At 39.4% G+C, this 20,800-nt stretch overlaps 1 protein-coding gene across 8 annotated transcripts in view; it reads left to right on the top strand.

Moving 5' to 3' along the window:
• The window catches only part of PTPRM (protein tyrosine phosphatase receptor type M), a 668,229-nt gene that overhangs the window by 287,073 nt on the left and 360,356 nt on the right, over positions 1 to 20,800 (top strand). For all 8 annotated transcript variants that reach the window (XM_080683128.1, XM_080683126.1, XM_080683127.1 and 5 more), the window contains exon 5: positions 3,288 to 3,403. In XM_080683128.1, coding sequence (XP_080539254.1) covers positions 3,288 to 3,403 — 116 coding nt within the window. The remainder of the gene's footprint in view (positions 1 to 3,287; positions 3,404 to 20,800) is intronic.

The raw sequence follows: 20,800 nt of genomic DNA, 5'->3' as shown, positions 1-20,800 counted from the left end.
GCTTAGCTGATAGAGAAGAGTACATATATTTAATAAGCTTATCAAAAGAGTTACAGAAATTAATTCTTAGTATTTTTGAACGGGTATTGAAAAGAGCCCTTTCATATACCCTGCTCGTAGAAATACAACTGTTACATGCTTTAAGGAAAACAGTTTGGCAATTTGTGTCAAAAGTCTTTTAAAAATGCATACTTTTTGTCTTAGTAATTTGATTTCTAAAATTTTATCCTAAGGAAAAAACAAAAAAGTCTACATGACAATTTAATTATGAAAACTTTTATCTTGGCATTATGTATAAGAAACTCAAATGTTCAACAGTAAGGTTTTCTGTGACTGAATAATGTATGTCAGAATTTCTCAACCTTGACACGATTAATATTTTGGGCCTGGTAATTGTTTTCCGTGGGCGCTGTGTTGTGCATTGATGTAGGATGTTCAACACCATCCCTGGCCTCTGTCCACTAGATACCAGTGGTACCCCTACCTTCCTCACCTTTGTTGTGACAACCAAAAATGTCTCCAGCCATCTCCATATGTCCCTGGGGGTGACATTGCCTCTGATTGGGAATCATTGATGTATGGTAGGCAGATTTTTGAATAGTTTTAAATGAATATTTTAACAGGAAAATACTGAATATCTTGTTAAATTAAAAAAAAAAAAAGGTGAATGGATGCCACACACACACACAAAAGGTGGATGGATGCCACAAAAAAGTAAAAGTAGACCAATTTAGAGGATGTAAAGTTTCTTTAATGCAAAGGGTTGCTCTGATGGTTCTGTGCAAAGCCAGATATTCCCAAAGGATCTGTTAGAGCAGTCCTGCATAACACAGCCACCCATAATATGTCCACATGAGAGGATCCTGCCAGGTGCTGGAAGCTTTCCTTTTTTGGTTCCAATAGGAATTTAGGAATTTTTTTTACCTTAACCCCTCCCCACAGGCCCTCCCTATTTTCAGCTTTTCCCAGGATTTGGCTTTTCATCTGCCTCCTCACCTAGTGCAAATACATAATCTGTATGAATATTCCTGAATTCACTCTGAGTCTAGATGAATCAAAGTTTCAATTCCCAGCCTCCCATAAGAGGCCCAAGCTTTAGGTCAACGTGCTATGTGTCTTCTCAACTGGTTAACAGGTTCAGGATGCTTTCCCTTAAAAATTTTTAAGTGTGCAGAAATGCATACATATTGTAAAAGTTACTTCTTGGAGGTAACTTTATATGTGATTTAAAAATTAAGCACTTTATTTTTAATGTCTGTTATTGAAACTATTTTCTAAAAGAGAAAAATAAATTATTTAAATCATAATTCTTAGGGAAAAGAATTAAATTCATTTTAAATATATTGGACAGCTTTTAATATATTAGTCCTAGTAGTAGGAGGACTATATAAAGGAAGCCATTCTGATTCTGGGGGTCTAGGAACGTATGTCCCACCAATGAAGGGCAACTACTGTATATAGGAGAGAGGATATGTGATATTGGAAAGGCCTAACAACAAGACAAGAGAGTCCATGGGAAGCTTCATGGAAGAAATAGCATTTGCGAAGGGCCTTGAAAGAACCTAAAATCCCAACTGTCAAATAGGAGCCATTGCCAGTGGGCTGAAGAGCATAGGAAGGGCAGACTAGGGTGGCAAGGCTGGCAGAGGCAGTGTGGCACAATGGGCCCTGCCTGGGCTTTGGAACTCTGGTTCTGACACTTACTAAGTGCCCACAACTTTCCCACCCCATCTGTAAATGGAAAAAAATACCCACTTCATAGGATATTTGTGAGTATTCCATGGGAAAATTTCTGGCACAGAAATGCTAAAAAAAAAAAATACAAAATAAAAAGAGGTTACTTTTTTTCTAGTTTCTAAAAACAATGGTTCTTTCAGTTTTGGGGTAACAGAGAATAGAAAAGAAATTTTATTTTGGAACTTTTTACAGAGAGATCTATAAAAACCATAGAATCATGTTATTCTTGACCACATCTAATTTGATTTACTGAAAAAATAGTTCATAAGGATTTAAATTAATATATTAGTATGAAAAACAGTGATCTATAGTTATACCACTTTTTTAGAAGTTCTTAGGGGTATTTTGAAAGCTAAGCATCAAGAATACATTGTCTAAATTATTAGTGGTCTCCAAATTAGCAATGGGGTTCCCTGTGTGTTGTTGATATTAAAATTCATTTTTTCTTTGTTCTTGGATAGTAACCCACTTCCATTCTTAATTATGTTCTTCACAGGCTAATATTAGTGCTAGTTCATCATCTTTAGGTACCCAGTAGTTGGGGACCATTATTTAAAGTGTCTAGATATGACCTAAAGACTTGTTGCCCATGAGGGAAAGCTGGCATGGCACAAAAAAGTCATTGTAGTTATTATCCAGCTTCATCCCTACTTCCCAGAAAATACTAGTGTCCTTGTTCTCTTCCTTTTCTACTCCCTGACCTCTCCCATCCCCACCCATTGCTACTCTTTCACTCATTGTGATAAGAAATTTTTTCCTAAAAGTAAAAGTTATCATAAAATGCAATTCCTGACCTATCCTTCCATTCCTTGACACATGTTTTCAGGGTGCTGTGGAAATTGGTGTGTGCGTCTCAGATCAAATAGAATTATCCTTTTTTAAAACAGCTGTCCCCTATGGACAATGTATGTTATGAGACTTAATGCCATTTAGCATTTGGAATTGTTCTTTCTTCTTGAATTGGAAATAAGAATCAGCAAAAATTACCGTGTTATGGCATCCCAGCATAATTTCAGAGTCTGTCTAAAGGGACAGTATTTTTGGTAACAGGGAAATATTATACAGGCAATGCTGCATACCAATTAGCTGTATTAAAATATATATTATGCGCAGCTCTGACTTGGCTTAAAAAGTTTCCTTGACAACATCATTTAACTTCTTACTGTTCTTTTCATGTTGCTAGTATAAATATCTAATATGTTTCTGTTCAAAACATCAATTAGGCTTCAGTATAAGCTTTATTAATACAGATCTGTTATTACAAGAAGACTGCTGAGCTGTGATAATTTGCACAGCAGGAACAATAAAATATCTTCTTTCTGTTTGGTTCTATCCCAGAACACTTGGCTTTTTAATTTTTTTAACAGAGCCTTCCAGGATCTCTTTTACAATTATAATGAAATCTTTATAGCTCTGATAAGCAAAAGCATTGTTTTCTTTAAGAGTAAACAATGGGAAGGCCCCAAATTACAGACAGATTAAAAAATACACATACTAGTACTAATTCTAGATCCCCACTTTAAATATCTTTCATTGTTTTCTCCATGTAGCCAGAACCCCCCACTTCCTGCGGATTCAGAATGTGGAAGTGAATGCTGGCCAGTTTGCCACTTTCCAGTGCAGTGCCATCGGCAGGACCATGGCAGGGGACAGGCTCTGGTTGCAGGTACAGTAACTCATTGCATGAATCATTGAAAGTCCAGTGGGAAGAAGACCTGCCCGCTGGGGAGGGGCCCAGAGAACTGGATCAGTGCCAGGTCCTAATGGAAGATGGATGGAGTGGGGAGTTTTCCAGTTCCTTTCTTTCTTACTAAGTGGCCAGAATATTAAGAGTTCTAGATACGCTAATTATTGTTTGTCACAGACCTTGTTTTGAGTTTGTTTTTCCCCCTTTACTTGTGCTTAGCCATCTTGTTTTGAAGAGCTGATTGTCAAATTATATTAAAGTACAAATAGTAGTACCCTTTTCCTACTTTTCCTCTAGAGAAAAATCCAAAATTTCTCTCTTCTCCCCTCGCCCTCCCCCTCCCCCTCCTTCTCCCCTCCCTCTCCCTCTCCTTCTCTTGCATGTTTATAGGCCTTTTTGTAATGTGAATTTTGACAGCAATAAGCCCAAACTTAGAAAACATCAATAACACATCTTTTACCTTTAAGAATTTCAAGTAGACATTGTCCAGGGTAATCATAATTTGTGTGTTTTACAATCCTCAAATTTCTCTGTGTATTTTGCATGGCTAGTTGTTTCAAGGTTAGATCCATGGTCTGAGTAATTCTGACAGAATGAATGACCTGCCCCCCTCTATCCAGAGTGTTATCCACTTTAGGCTCTAGGTGTCATTTACCCTCCCATGCAATTCTCTCATTTCATTCTTTTTCTTCCTTTCAAACACTGATGTGCAGGCTGCTCATTCTTCACTTTGAGTAGTGTTGACTTTCCCCCCTTCCCTTTTTGGTTAATTATTTACTTACTAGAGGCCCGATGCACGAAATTCGTGCAAGAGTAGGCCTTTGCAGCCCCGGCTGCCTTGGCCCTCCCAGCCCCGGCTTCGTCCTGAAGGTCGTCCAGAAGATCCTCCAGACAATCGTTCTGCTGTTCAGCCACACAGTCCATTTGCATATTATGCTTTTTATTATTATAGATTGTGTTTGCTACTGGGCTGCTTCATGTTCTAAGCCCTCTGTGTTCTATTCCTATTCACCGTGGTTTCCACTTCCTGCAAACTGACTTTTCCTCTGTGCACATCACCTCTCCAGCTTCTGTTATACCTCTTCTGCACTGTAATAATGGTTGTGATGTGTTACATTTGCATGACACTCTATAATTTTCAATCCCTTATCCCTTTAAGCATCACAACTGCAGTAAATGGCCATTTAAAATCCTCCATTTCTGGGGAAAATGGAAGATAGCCAAATGTGCTATCCAAGATTAGTCAATAATGTGTTGACAAATGGGGAATACATTCTGGAGGAATCTTCTTAAGTATAGCTGGGTCCTCTGGACAATTCCTCACCCTTGTACCTTGATGTCACTCTCTTTTCTCATATCCTTCTGTCCCTGTTAGTGTCCCCTGGCCAGGAAGGAGGAATGTATGTAGAGGACTGAAATTGTATCTACCAAATTCATCTTTACTGTTTCCTTTTATCTAAAAGTTGTACAGTCATTATTTTAAAAGCTTTTGCAGTGTGTGAAAACTGTGCCTGACCCTGTTCTTCAGTATTTGACCTTTTCCTTTTTATCCCACTTTCCAATTATCTTAGATTCTTGATGTTAGTGTTTGAGAATTATTTTCTTAGTGGTTGTTTAGTCGTAATTCTGTCAAGATTAGCTATTTATGGTAATAGATGAGACATTTTTAATTGGCATTTTTCACAATGCATTAATGACAGTCTAAAAATGAAAATATCCTTGTCATCTTTGATTTATCTCTAGAAATCTTAATTTTTAAGGAAATTTTTCTGATATTTATATTAATGTTATTTGAGAGAATACAATATAAAGTCTAAACTCTTGCCTCAACAGAGTCCTATATATTCCCAAGAATTTACATGCAAATTGAGGGATTCAATTTGTGTGTTTTTTTTTTTTGCAAACTGGATTTAGGATGATCATGCTTAAACTTGAGCATTTCCTTGGAGATTGGAGATCTTCAGCTATTACAAAGTAGGGGTTGTTTTAAAGAGAATCTCTCATATTGTAGGGAGAAAGCTAGGGGCTATTTAAAAAAAAACTGGGGTGGGGCTTAGTGCAGAGTTCTCAACCCTGATTCTTCTACTCCACATGGTGAGGTTTATTTTTTTCTTTGTTTTTGTTTGTTTGTTTATACCCAGTCTATACAAGGATTCTGATTTAATTTGGTCTGGGGTAGGACCTGCCTTCAATATTTTGTTAAAGATCTCCCAGGGTGATTCCAGTGTATGCCCAGGGTTGACAATCACTAGTCTGAAGCAAAGTGCAACACGTGTTCGAAGTTAGGAAAGGAAAAGGTAGCATAAGTTATAACTGGCACCTGTATTCCTTTCTGACTGTCAGGATGAATTTCTCATGTACAGGGTCTCCCCTGCTTTTGTTCTATTAAATTTGATCATTGTATTGGTGAATTGTTTTTATGATTAATCCATTAATGTTGTTGTCTATTGCCCTTGTTATCATCAGTGACTGCTTATTGCCTGCAGATTTCCACATGATTGTGTCCAGAAAGGAGTGACAAAGATAGCACTGTTATAGCTTTGAAATTCTAAGTGAAACTTAGTTTGTCCTGGACTCAGTGTGCTATTTGGTTTGTGAACCTTTGTGATGTTAGAATAATTTTACTGTTAAATGACTTATTTCCTGTGGTAAGATAGGCATTTTGTGGAGAGATTTTATTTTTTAATAGCTGATGAAATGAGACTAGTGCCCTTCGCTTGCAATCATGGTTTCTAATAACCTGTACGTGAGGAGTGGCGTCCAGTAGTCATGAAGATTTGCAGCAGGTGATGGTCTCACAGAGCCCTCCTGTGCTCCCTGTGCTGTGCCCCAGTCCTTTGCCGCAGGCTGTTCTCTAGATGTTGTGGAGAGAAGCAAACCTAGAATCATGGACCAGGTCTGTGTAGTCTATAGATATGACTATGGACATTTCTTCCTTATTACACTAATGCCATAACAGTTTAACAAAATGCTTTCCTGCATATAAACTCAATTATATCCTCAAAATAATTCTCAGATCCAGGGGGAAATTGAATACAAAAATTTTTGTCAGTCATTTTATAATTTGAATCTTCCCAATAGTAAGTCAAAATTTAGAAATTAATCATGCATCGTTATTTGGGGAACATCAATGTTTTGGGTATCATCATTTGCAATCATTTGTGTTACTTGTGCTACCATCTTTGGAGTTCTGCCATAGGCATTTTGCATAGAGTTTCATGAGTGTATCACATGGTCTTAAACTTCTTTTGTAGATAAGGGGGTTGAGGGGCAGGATTGTCTGACGTCACAAAGGTAAATGGCAGACCTTGGAACAGTACATCTCTGTGTCTTACTTTTACTTTGCTACTGATTAATTACACTCCACTATGCTGTCTTTTCATACCCCAATGCTAGGTGAATAGGCCATATTCACTTACCACTTTATTACTAGAATTTGAATGTGATCGACATTCCATGATTAACATCAAGGAGCCATCCTGACAAAATTAAAAAGCCCGTATGTATTTCATGTACATATTGATACACACCTAAGAAAAATGGTCAATGGTTTGATTGTTTTAAAATAGAGATTAAATATGATCACTGTCAGAGTCTTTCACAAAAATATAACACAAATAAATCTGATGATGACACTAATGAAGAAATGTTTATGGTGAACAGATGCGGCCAATCTGCTTACATTTTCTTTGTTATATCTATGGGCCACACAGGTTATTGCCAAACTGGAATCAGTATTTGTAGAATACAGAACAACAGAATAAAACACAGCACACGAACATCTATTATTATAGCTGCAAAGTACTTAAAACACCTTGCAGACAATTACAGTAGGAAGACAGTATCTATAAAACTATTTTTTATAGTACAAAACTGATGTGCAGTGGATCTGTTGAAGATACTTGCTATATGCTATCAGATATGGCAGACTCTGCATACAATATTGATGTAACCATGGGAGATAGTAAAATGAAATGTATTTGCAAAATCATTCAAGCACCCAAAACATGACCATATTTCTTGTTATTATCAACTTTCTGATCACTTGTGAAGCTTATATTTAAATATATATATACTGTATGTATATCACTGAAAAGAGAAAAATGAAATTTTAGATGTTCTTTTTTATACTTATAGATTATTTGCTAATGTACAATTTCTTAGTTTATATATTTTTATGCAGTCCTTGACCCTTTAAGCCATATATGATTGTATTAAGTTGCTGTTCTTAAGTATTTAAATTTTATTTTCCTACATATGCTTTCTTTCACTGAGAATTAATATTTATCACACCTATTTCATCATTTTAATAAATAAAGATGATCACCAAAGACAGTGCTGATGTTTGTAAATCCGCAGCCTGTGCACATTCTTTTCCAGGAAACACAGGCACCTCTGCCTCCTCTGTATCTGTCCAGTGTGGGCATTTTTTATAACGTCTGATATTTAATTCATTTCTCATACATTGAAGAGGCTCCTCTGTTTTTTACTCTTCTTAGTGTCTTAGTCAGCTTGGGCTGCTAAAACAAACTCCCATAAACTGGTGGCTTAAACAGCTGGCATTTATATTTCACAGTTCTGGAGAGTGTAAGTGCAAGATCAGGGTGCCAGCATGCATGTAGGACTCTTAGTGAGGGCCACTCCCTGGATTGAAGATAGCCTTATTCTCGCTGTATCCTTACACACACACACACACACACAGAGAGAGAGAGAGAGAGAGAGAAAGAGAGAGAGAGAGAGAGAGAGAGAGAGAGAGAGAGAGAGATCTGGGCTTTTCATGCCCATATAAAGGCACTAATCCCATCATGATAGGGGCCCCATCTCATGACTTCATCTAAACCTAATTATCTTCCAAAGGCCCAACCTCCAGTGCCATCATATTGAGGATTAGGTTTCATCATATGAATCTTGGGGGACACAAATATTCGGTCTACAGCCTTCAGCTACAACATCAAACTCAGAAGTGGGTGGGACATGAAAGTGGTTCAGCCTCCAGAACAATGGCAGAAAGCAAGGAGGCAGTGGAAATGGGAGCAGTGAAGATGCCTTTTCAACAGAAGATGAATGGCCTCTTTCCTCAAGCCAGGGATTTACATGTGCATGTTGGGTGAAGGAAACCTTGAAAATAATCATTTTCTCTTGACAGATCTTAGGGGCCCCTATCATTATTAAATGGCTTACTTTTTAGAATCACAAAATAATATAACACCTGAATTTAACGGAACAGGCTTTACATTAAACACTTCATTTGATTAATGAGAAAACAGAAGCCCAGAAAATGTTGGAACACAGTCATATATTATGTATTTATCATGATATGTATTTGCTAGTTAACATCAATTATAAGTATATATATTTTTGATTATTTACAAATTAGTAAATTTTGTCACTTGGACATTTTTCTTCATTGCTCAACCTTGTATTTCAAGTAAAATTGGCCTTTGAACCAAATATTCTTAGATTTACTGTGAAAATATCTTTATTAACTTCAGAATCTTCATAACACAATATATTTGACTTTTTCTCTTTTAGAGACAGCTTGGTGTTTATTAGAAGTAAGGCATCAGAGTAGTATTTCAAAATGATGTCATAACATGCATCAATTTGTAGGAATAGAAAAGAAAACCGGGTGGCATTACTGTGAAGTGCTCATTAAAAATGATGGTTGCAACATAGCATCTACAATAATACCTGTCACATAACATGTACTCAGTAAATACCAGCTCATGGCACTTGGCTTATTGACTGCCTGAAAAAATCAAGTGTCTCTCCTCTAGGTGAATCTCAAAGGTCCATATTTGACCAGGAAAATAGGCATAAGAAACAGGCACAAACTCTGTCTGACTTTCTGAGGAACTTGTTTTGGGTTCATTTCCAGAGGAATGGTCTTTGAGGAGAGAGGGCCATATAGAAATAGTGGTACTTCCTGCTATTTCAGAATATAGGGCAAATATCATTCAAAGTTGGAGTAATTTTAGAAGCAAATGGGTTGAATAATATACCGTCTTCCCTTTTCATGTACCCTTTTCCTAGGCACTTTAATTCTCTATTATAAGTTTGTTCTCTAATTCCCCTTCTAAAAATTTTTCTTGCCATAGGACCTCAGTTAAGTGTAATAGCAATAAACATCTATTAAGGATAATTTGAGTTCTCACCATGACAACAGATCTTTGTCACAGTAATTGATGAATGAAACCTACCCCACTCTCATTTTTTTTGTATGACATGTAATTCAATATGAGCTCTTAATTTTAGACGCTTCTTTTTCTAAAAATAATATTCACTTGGGATCAAAACATTTTAGTTGTTGGCCCAGATATATTTTTTGAGAGTTTGATATATAAATACACTTAACTGAATATAAGCTACCCAATTGTGAAAAAAGTATTTTCAACAGCCTAATAGATTTCTCTCATTCCTTTTCTGAGCTCAGATCATTGTGGACCTGTTTTTGAGAGAAAAGGAAAATCTTGAGATTTTTGTAACTTAAAATTATTCTTATAAGAATAGCTACTCTGACCTATAGGATTTTGCTAAAAAAAAATGAATAAACTATAAATTGAATTAATACATTTTGCATTACTAACTTCAACAGATATGTTTGAAATAAAATAATTAGAATTCCATTTACTGGACACCACTGTGTGCTAGGTACTCTGATAGGCTATGTTCAGGCTTCTTGCCTCCCCTCCCCCCCACCCCATGAACTGATTCCTAGGAGAACTCTCTTTCTTAAATGCCCATTTATAGACGAAATTTAGGCTCAGGAAATTTCAGTCATTTTTCCCCCCTGTGGCCCATTGCTAGTAACGGGAGCTGGGTTTGAACCAGGCCATGCAAGTCCAGAATCTACATTCTTGACCATACTGCCTCTTGCATAGTACAAAGACACAAGTATTTCCTAATGGATTCATAAGCATCGTGTAGTGATTGATTTAAGTGATACTTTTTATCAGAATTTAAAGTTATATTCACATGTGTGGAATTTTGCCTTGGCTTTTGTGTTAAGGGGTGTATACATTTGGTCAACTTTTCTTGGTGGCTTTTAGTTTCATTTATAGATAATCAGGGAAAAAGTTACAACTATATATGAGAACAATTTTACTATCCTATATAATAAAAGGCTAATATGCAAATTATCCCCTCAAGTGGGAGTTTGACCAGGAGGCAGGGCTGGCCCAACAACCACCCTCAGCCCCTACCCCCAGCCAGCCCCACCCCCAATTGAGAGGCAGGAATGAGGTGGGCAGCCGTTCAACTTCCCACATCCCCTCCCCCTGCCGGATCCCACCCATGTATGAATTCATGTACTGGGCCTCTAGTTCCAAATAAAAGCCTTAACGTTATTTGAAAAGAAGTAAAATTACAGTTCCCTGGGCAAGCTTAACTTGGGAATTTTATACCATATATATTAAAGCATAAATTTAATATCACTTACCATCATAGAAAATATCAGGAATGCATAAAAAGGATTGTCTCCGGGTGCTATAGGAACCATTTGCTCCTTAAAGTTATGACTTGTTGAAATCTCATCTATTATTGTTCATATATATGATACAATATTGAGCATTCAGACTGAAAACATTAATGCCTTATTATGTGTTTTAATTTAGTATGATTTTGGATTACCTTAATTTGAAGGTTAAGATTTATTTTACATTGATGAAATAGTATAACATGTGTAGGGAGATTCTAGGAGAAATAATTTACTTTGTGATATTACCTGACTTAGTCAAAGGAGATATAAACAGCTGGTGCTTTGAGTAGGATGCACCAGGTAAAGCAGGAGGAGCATTGGGATTTCTCTTCCAAGGCAACCTGAAGGTCTCCGGGGCAGGATATGAAATTGAACTTGGAAAATTGCAGGTCAGGCTAATTCAGTTTGTTTTTGACCCAAGAACCATAAAAGCATTTATTCTTTTTTTTTTCATCTTATCAAAGGGTTCATTTGTGTATCTTGCTTCCAAGAATCTGCAGTTCTGTCATGATAAGGAAAGGCGGAAATGGTCATGCTTCAGAATTCCCCTGATCAAAGGTCCAGGATCCTAACACTGCTCAGCCTCTTCTGTCTCCTTTTAGAGATCCAGGCCTTGGAGCAAGGGTCCTGGAGAGTTCGGACATTGTTAGGATCTCTAGGTTGTTCCTCTCTGTCTCTTCTTCCAAGAAGAGGAGGTAAAAATGGACAGTGTTTCAGCTGGGAGGTTAATGAATCTGCCTTAGGTGGCCTTGATAGTCCTAGAAGATTTTCAGTCTGGAAATCTGGAAGTATGTACCAAGTAAAGAGGGAGGAATGTTTACTTAGGTCCTTCCTTGAGTTGAAAAGAAAATTTGACAACTTTTGATGGGTTTTAATTAAAAAAAAACAACACTCCTTAGGACCTTAGAAGTAGAATAGAGAACAAATCATGCTCCCAGCGTGACCCAGTTTGAGACAAGGCCATGGACATCTCTGAGTGGCTCACAGTCGCAGCCAGAAGTCTCTACAGAGGATGAACTTTGAATTCATGAAGCAGTCCATTGTTCTCTTCTGTATCTCTCCTGCTTATAAAAATGCCATCCTTCATCCCTTCATTCAAAGGAAAGAGAGTTGGCTATTGCCCAAGTGTAATAAAATTATGTTTGTCTCTGTTATAAGAAGTGATGTCCACTAACCACAAAGGAAAAGTGGCAAATTATGTAGTTTCTGTTTATTTTTAATATTTGAAAGCTAATTATGACTTTTATTCAAGAAATGAATATTACACACATCCCTTGTGCTAGATATGTGATTGTTACTTATGAAAATGTTGCTGCAGAATAAGGCAACTACCTACCCCTGGGATATGTTCTCCTTTGCCAAACTGTCTTTTCACTTCTATTGAGGTGGTACCTTTACCGTATAAATGGCTTGATTCTTTTGCAGGAAGTAAATGATACCTTGACAGAATGGTTCTTTGATTCATGTAGCACTGGAGTATGTATAAGACAGCAGCAAAACCATCATTTTTTCTGGAGAAATAATCATGGTTAAAATAGTCATTCAAAAATACAAACATGGGAGATTACTTTCTAATTGCGTCTTTGAAGAAAAGTTTCTTTTTTGTGGAGAGCAGCTACAGTGTTTGGATAGGTTCAAGCCTCGGACTAATGAGAGGCACAGTCCTCTCATGGCAAAGCCACGTGCAAGTCCTAGCTTGGAGGGCAAAGCCCTCCCAGTATAATTATAGCCAAAGGCTATGGTTGTAAGCTTGAACCTATGATCTGAACCTGTGGTCCCACGTGTGATATGGGCTGTGGGAGGTGCAGCAAGTAAACAAAGCTTGATCAGGTGTATGTAATTGAGTAGATTGGAAAACCAAGAGAATGTTGTAAACATTTTGACCACACCCTTACTTTGCCTCCTGGAATCCTATCTAATAAAAGAGTAATATGCAAATTGACCATCACTCCAACACACAAGATGGCTGCTCCCATGTGGACACAAGATGGCCACCACAAGATGGATAGCAAGGGAGGGCAGTTGGGAGGGACCAGGCCTGCAAGGGAGGGCAGTTGGGGGTGATTAAGCCTGCAGGGGAGGGCAGTTAGGGGTGACCAGGCCGGCAGGGGAGGGCAGTTGGTGGCAACCGGGCCTGCAGAGAAGGGCAGTTAGGGGGAACCCAGGCCTGCAGGGGATAGCAGTTGGGGGGTACCAGGCCTGCAGGGGAGAGCAGTTGGGGGGTACCAGGCCTGCAGGGGAGGGCAGTTAGGGGCAACTGGGCCAGCAGGGGCGCGGTTAGGCATTGATCAGGCTTGCAGGGGAGTGGTTAGGGGGTGATCAGGCTGGCAGGCAGAAGCAGTTAGTGGCAATCAGGAAGGCAGGCAGGTGAGCATTTGGGAGCCAGCAGTCCTGGATTGTGAGAGGGATGTCTGACTGCCCCTTTAGGCCCGATCCTACCAGTGATACTACAGGGATCGCGCCTAAAGGGGCAGTCGGACATCCCTCTAGGGGTCCCAGATTGGAGATGGTGCAGGCTGGGCTGAAGGACACCCCCCTGCCTTGCACGAATTTCGTGCACCGGGCCTCTAGTCTGACTATAAAATAAAGACTCAGCTTGCAGGCTGTGGCATTGTCTCTCCATCAGAGAGCAGCATCCCATCTAGACACAGCTTTGTTCTCTTGTCTGTGTTTTCTCATTCCTTCACCGCCCCCTGTCAGGCTCACCGAACCTGGCTGAGCTGGCCCAGCACACTTTTTACTTTTATTATAGAAATTTTAAATACATTCAGAGGTAGAGAGAATAATATATTCAGCATCCAATTTTAACAAGTAACAATATGTGGCCAATTGCTTCATCTGTATTTCCACCTGCTTCCCGTCTGATTATTTTGAAGCAGTCTCAGTCGTCTTGCATTTAATTTGTAAATGTTTCTCTAAAATAGGAGTTGGCAAACTTTTTCTGTAAAAAAACAGATAGCAAATTTTGCAGGCCAGTCTTTGCCGCAGCTATTCAATTCTTCCATTGTAGCAGGAAAGCAGTGGCAAACAACATATAAAGAATGAGTGTGACTGAGTTCAGTACAGCTTTATGTATGGACACTGAAATTCAAGTGTCATATAAGTTTCATTGTCACAAAATATTATTATTTTGATTTTTTCTACCATTAAAAATGAAAAAACTATTCTTAATTTGTGAGCTGTACAAAGCAGGGTAGTGACCGGGTGGTGGGGGGGGGGGGGGCGTGCGGGGCACAGATTAGGCCCAGACCGCTGCTCTAAAAGATAAGAGCTCTTAAAATAATAATAATAATAATATTAGTCACTGTGTAAGCCTTAGATAAACAGTATTCACATTTCCTTGACTGTCTTATAACTATTTCTTTTAGCAGATTCTGATTATTTGCATTGTGATTGCAATAAAGTTTATGCTTTGCAACTGGATGATTAACCCCTAAGTCCTTTTTATCTTAGGTTCTCCATCCATTTCCCCTTATTTATAGTGGTTGTTATTGTTGTTGAAACTGTGTTTGTCCTGTACAGTTTCCCATATCTTGAATTTTGCTCATTGCCTTCTGGTTGTGTCATTTAATCTATTCTTTTGATTAATATTGTATTTCTAGCAAATTATGGCTCCTTTTGTGATGTTATCAGTTCATTGCTGATTATTCCTAGCTTTATTAATACATTGAGGGTTGGGCTGCAGAATGTCTCAATTATATCAGTCCTTTTTGTTTTGTAGCCTTCTAAAAAGAACTCTTTCATATCAACTATTCGGTTACCCTGATATATAAATAATAAAGGGAAGATGGCATAAATACTTGATACTTTGTCTTTTTTAGCAAGTGTCCAAAATAATGATGTAATTCACTGACATCACCTAAAAGTGACCAAGTGGATTATTAATATTATTAGAAGCCCGATGCACGAAGATGCATGCCAGAATGGGCTTTCCTTTCCCTGGCTGCCAGCACCGCCTTTCCACTCCAGCCCAGCCCCTTTCTGTTCAGGCCCCGGAGCTGCCTCTTTCTGCTCCAGCCCCTCTTCCCACGCTGCCAGAGGCCCTGAGAGACCTGGGGTGGGGCAGAACGCCTGTGGCGTCGCCATGGCAATGACACAAGCATCCTGCCCCCATCACTAGGTGGTTGAGTATGCAAATTAACCGCCATCTTTGTTGGGTTAATTTGCATATCACTCCTGATTGGCTGGTGCCGTAGGGGAGGTACGGTCAGTTTACATGTTCGTCTATTATTAGGTAAGATTGTCATTGTTTTCATTGGCATTATCATCAGCTTGTAGATTGAACACATTTGATGTATTTTGATCCATCATACTTACTGTCTTTACTAGAGGCCCAGTACACAAAATTCATGCATGGGGGGTGTATCCCTCAGCCCAGCCTGCACCCTCTCCAATCTGGGACCCCTAGAGGGATGTCCAACTGCTTGTTTAGGTCCAGTAGGATCAGGCCTAAATGGGCAGTTGGACATTTCTCTTACAATCTAGGACTGCTGGCTCCCAACTGCTCGCCTGCCTGCCTTCCTAATTGCCCCTAACCACTTCTGCCTGCCAGCCTGATCACCCCCTAACCACTCCCCTGCCAGCCTGATTGATGCCTAACTGCTCCCCTGCCAGCCTGTTTGCCCCTAATTGCCCTTCCCTGCAGGCCTGGTCACACCCTAACTGCCCTCCCCTGCAGGCCTGGTCCCCTCCAACTGCCCTCCCCTGCAGGCCTGGTCTCCCCCAACTGCTCTCCCCTGTAGGCCTGCCCCCCCCCCCAACTGCCCTCCCCTGCTGGCCATCTTGTGGTGGCCATCTTGTGTCCACATGGGGCCAGCCATCTTTGACCACATGGGGCAGCCATCTTGTGTTTTTGAGTGATGGTCAATTTGCATATTACTCTTTTATTAGATAGGATTGCTGCTCAGATCTTCCACACCTAAACATTGGGGCATACTCAGCATGGATGATCCCTGCCCTGGGCCATCCAAGATGGCTTTCTTGCTTTCTGGTGTGACAGTATATTCCAGGCTAATCAGCTATTTCTTCAGGGAGTCCTGATTCTTTTTTAGTGGGAATTGGTCATTAGAAATTATAATCTGACCATAGAGGTATTGATTACTGCTATTTAATTTTTCTGGATCTTCCCATCAGACAGAGCTAGAATATATACACATGCACACATTCACACATTTCAAAATAAAATCTATGTCCTGAGATCATTCTGACAGTTCCAATTCAGAACTACAGGGCTTTCAGCCTCCATTATCTTGTATCTTTATCTTTTCTCAACTATGTTTTCTGAAAGAGTTGTGTATTTTAATGCATATTGATTGAGGAAAAGTGATGTTCTTAACAGGCCATGTTTATGACTAGCCTAGTCTTTTAATCATGGATGGTTACTCAGGCACTGCCATCTTCCTCACATTAGGGTGCCATTATTATAGTTTTGAAATAAACAGGGTCAAGTCCTTGCCTTCCACACCCAAATATTTAGCCCAAAAGGAAATGTTAATCAGTGTCAGGCTCCTTAGTCTGATGAGGCTGGGTTAATTCAGTCAAGAGCTGAATATTGCCCTGTCTGGTTTGGCTCAGTGGATAGAAAGCTGGCCTGCAGACTGAAGGGTCCTGGGTTTGATTCTGGTCAAGGGCACATGCCTGGGTTGCGGGCTTGATCCCTAGTAGGGAGCATGCAGGAGGTAGCTGATCTATGATTCTCTCTCATCATTGATGTTTCTATCTCTCTCCCTCTCCCTTCCTCTCTGAAATCAATAAAAATGTATTTTTTAAAAAGAGTTGAATGTTTACTTTAATACTAAAGAACTTCTAATTTCATTGATATTCATAATTACTGCACTTATTGTGTATATCCTATATTATTTGGATGAACTTCTAAATGAAACTTAAACACAAGTTGCCTAAATATTATTACTCAAATATTACAAATATATAATGAAATGAACTATATATAACTATCAAAATGAGGTTCTAAATTTCTATAATCAATTTTTTTTTACTCAAACACACCTGTAAAGGCTATATGTTCAAATACTTTATCACTTTGGATATCTGCATATTATTTAGCTATATCCATTAGCCAATTAAAGTTTGCTTGTGAATATATATTTATAGTACATGGTAATATATGTAAGGACTTCTGATTATAATATTCTAAATTGATAAATATTTGGGTTAGCTTGGTTATGGCCTAGAAATCAAAGGTCGGCACTATCTTTTTTTTTATTATTATTAAAATAAAAAACATATGGGCTCCAGAAAGTAGATTTGCTGAGGCATTCAATTATTGTTGAATTTAGATTACATAAAATGTTTTAAACAAAATTATTCCAGGCCCTGTTGATATTATTTGTGATCCCAGTGTTAAGAATTCCAATCAGTATCTTACAAATGAGTATATTGTAAAGTGGAATAATGGAGACTATTTTCCCTATTGAATAAATGAGAGTGCAATTTAATCCCCACCTGTATGGCTAAGGAAGGGTGACTGGCCCATATCTCCTCTAAGCTTTTGCACTCAGAGGGGCTACAAATTGCCTGGGATTGATTAATTTTCTCCAAGTGCTGCTAACTTCCCAGACCTCAATTTCTTTCAATCATTGCCCTGATTATTGCAGAACTATTTCGGAAAGACGTAATATGTATCTTTTTGCTGGTAAATTACTGCTCATTTAGAAGTCCTAGAGTTAGTCCACTGCACAAAGAAGGTTGTAAGTCTAATTTAAATAACTGTAAGTATTTTTTTTCTAATTTGCTCAGATTGAAATACATGCATGGTTAAAGATTCTCTTGTGTTTCTAAAAAGCTGTATTTAACCCACCAAGACCATTATATGACCATTATGGTGGTTTCATTAAGTTAACAATCGGTCAGCAATTTTTTTTTACAACCCTGGACATTCAGATGCCATGCTTTGCACTGAGCATGGGGTTTTGTTTTCAACAATCAGGCCCTAGGCTCTCTCTTCTAGTGACCTCTGAGATTGTAGAGAACAAAAGGAATGCCCATCCTTCCTGATTTCTCATTGTCCTGCTCTAATGGTATTAAGAACATAGTGCTGCCTCCTTCTAACAGTGAAAATTGAGCTAAAACTGGCTGACAGATTTGCTCTCTCTACCCAAATGTATATTTTCATCATTTTATTCTGCCAGAATAATAAAGCATTTCCCCTAGGCTCCGGGATGCTCAGGAGTACTGGAGGTTCTGAGCACATTGTCCTGTCCAGTCATGCCTGTCAGGTGGAAAGGCACAGAGGGAAGGGGACTCATGTGCTGTTTCACACCTCCTTGCATCAGAGAAAACTGATGGACACTATTACCCACGCTTCCCTGTTTAATTCTGACCAGAGGAAGGCTATCTGGGGACCAAAAGGCATTGAAAAATCAACTTGGTCAGTCATCCATTCAGTGCCTAAATCCCTTTTAATATTACCATCAGCCCTCCCTAGGATGCACCAGGCATGGTGTTCATACTGGAGAAACAGCAATAAAAAACCTGGCAAAGATCCCTGCCTTTGTGGAACTGTATTCTAGTAAGAGGAAATAGACAATGACTATAACAAGTAAGAAAGTAGTTTGTTAGCAAGTGATCAGTTGCATTCAGGAAAAGCTAGTCAGGACATAGGGGTAAGCAGTTGCCATGCAGAGCAGGTTCAGTGTTAAATCCAGGGTCTGGGTAGGCATCCCTGAGATTATATTTGAGCCGTGATTAGAAGGAGATGGAATTAACTGCCTGGATACGTTGGGGAGAATATTCTAGGAGGACCAAGGCAGAGGCCCTAAGGAGGATTGTACCAGGTGGTAAAGAGACATAGGAGCCTGGCTCTGGCTGGAGCTGAGGCAATAGAGTAGTGGGGGGTAATGGCAGAGTGATAGTGGAGTTGGTGGGGAGGGTGATGGTGGGTGCGGGTGGGTAAGACTGGCTGTGTACATTCTTGGAGGTCACTCTTTTATTCCCAAATCGAAAAACTGAACCTTCTCCATATCTCATTTAATAGCAAAACCTGCCCATTTTTGTAATTCATATGGTGACAAACATGACCTGAACTGATGTGAAGGTACTGATGACCTCTGTTTTTCCTCCTTTTAGTCAATATTCATATCTTTTGATACAGAAACATCCATGTCTGGTTAGAGCGGCCGTGGGCAAACTACGGCCCGCGGGCCGGATCCGGCCTGTTCGGCTGTTCTATCTGGCCCGCGGAGCTGAAAGAGCAGAGGGTTCTCTTGCTCTCCCCTCCGCTCCTTTACTTTGAATTTATATTAGTTCACACAAACACTCCATCCATGCTTTTGTTCCGGCCCTCCAGTCCAGTTTAAGAACCCATTGTGGCCCTCGAGTCAAAAAGTTTGCCCACCCCTGGGTTAGAGGGTGCTGGCTCAGGCTCTCCTGAGGACATCACATAATATACAGTATATGCACCTTTATAAAATTAAAAATATACTCAATTCAGAGGTGCATTTTACCCCAAGAGTTTCGGGTAAGTGACAGAGCCCCATGGCCATGACATTCAAGTACAGTTCCTATTTCACACCTTTAGAGCTCCTGAAATAAGCTATCCTCTCCCTCTTGAGTTCTATTTCTCACACTTACCAGCTCTTCACCATGGAAAAGACGAGCCCTTCAGTGTCCTGCTCACGTTCCTCTGAGCAAGCCTACTTCTCGTTTGCTTCTCAGAATGCGGGGTGCCAGGAACATATGCTGTCTTCTGGGAGTGTCTCCTAGCGCCACCACTCCAGATAATTTATATTAATACAACTGAAAAGTGAATTAGATTATTTTTAAGTTTCTGATTTATCTTTATGTTGAAAGTATTACAGATGTCCCCATTTTTCCCCCAATGGTCCCCTCTACCCCGCCCCTACCTTGCCAGGCCTTCACCACACTATTGTCTGTGTCCATGGGTTATGCATATATGCAAATAAGTTATTTGGTTAATCTCTTCCCACCCACCTTGAAATATTCATATACCTTTAAGTGATGAAGGTGTTCCTAAGTCACATCTCCAAGTATCTACTTGCAAAGTCTGATTTAATAAGAAGGAAGTACACTATTGATTTACATTTATTTAGATTAATGATTATCTTGTTAAATTTATTGTTCGGCTTTGCTGAAGTCTTTCTTTAATCCCATCTTATTCACTCATGTTGATTGTCAAAGGCATTACAGTACACGTTGGAGGAGAGAAGGAAATAACCTGAGCCAAAGCTCCAGAAACGTAACATCCACCCCCGCGCTGATGAGCAGCTATGGACTCTGGTGGTTCACAGGTGTCTCGTCCACACCACTTGCCTGTCATTAGTCCCATATTACTCTCCTCTTGTCCACAGTGATAACAAAGTGAAGAGCGATATCTCTGGCCCCAACCAGTGCTCTGAGCACATTCTCTCATTTTTCCTCCATTAACCCATTCATAGTAAATGACTTATACAGGTGTATCGTTTTTTATCTTTTATACCACATTTTACTGGACCTTTTCTATATTTAGATACACAAATATTGCCATTGTATTGCAATGGCCTACAGTATTCAGTATAGTAACATGCTGTACAGACAGGCTTTTAGCCTAGGCCAGTGGTCGGCAAACTGCGGCTCGCGAGCCACATGTGGCTCTTTGGCCCCTTGAGTGTGGCTCTTCCATAAAATACCACGGCCTGGGCAAGTCTATTTTGAAGAAGTGGCGTTAGAAGAAGTTTAAGTTTAAAAAATTTGGCTCTCAAAAGAAATTTCAGTCGTTGTACTGTTGATATTTGGCTCTGTTGACTAATGAGTTTGTTGACCACTGGCCTAGGCTGTACCATATAATCTAGGTGTGCAGTAGGCTACACCATCTAGGTTTGTGTAAGTACACTCTGTGATGTTCACACAAGGATGAAATTGACTAACAATGCATTTCTCAGAAT

This window comes from Plecotus auritus (assembly GCF_963455305.1).
Source record: "Plecotus auritus genome assembly, chromosome: 8".
Taxonomy (NCBI): domain Eukaryota; kingdom Metazoa; phylum Chordata; class Mammalia; order Chiroptera; family Vespertilionidae; genus Plecotus; species Plecotus auritus.
This window is presented reverse-complemented; position numbering and strand designations above follow the sequence as displayed.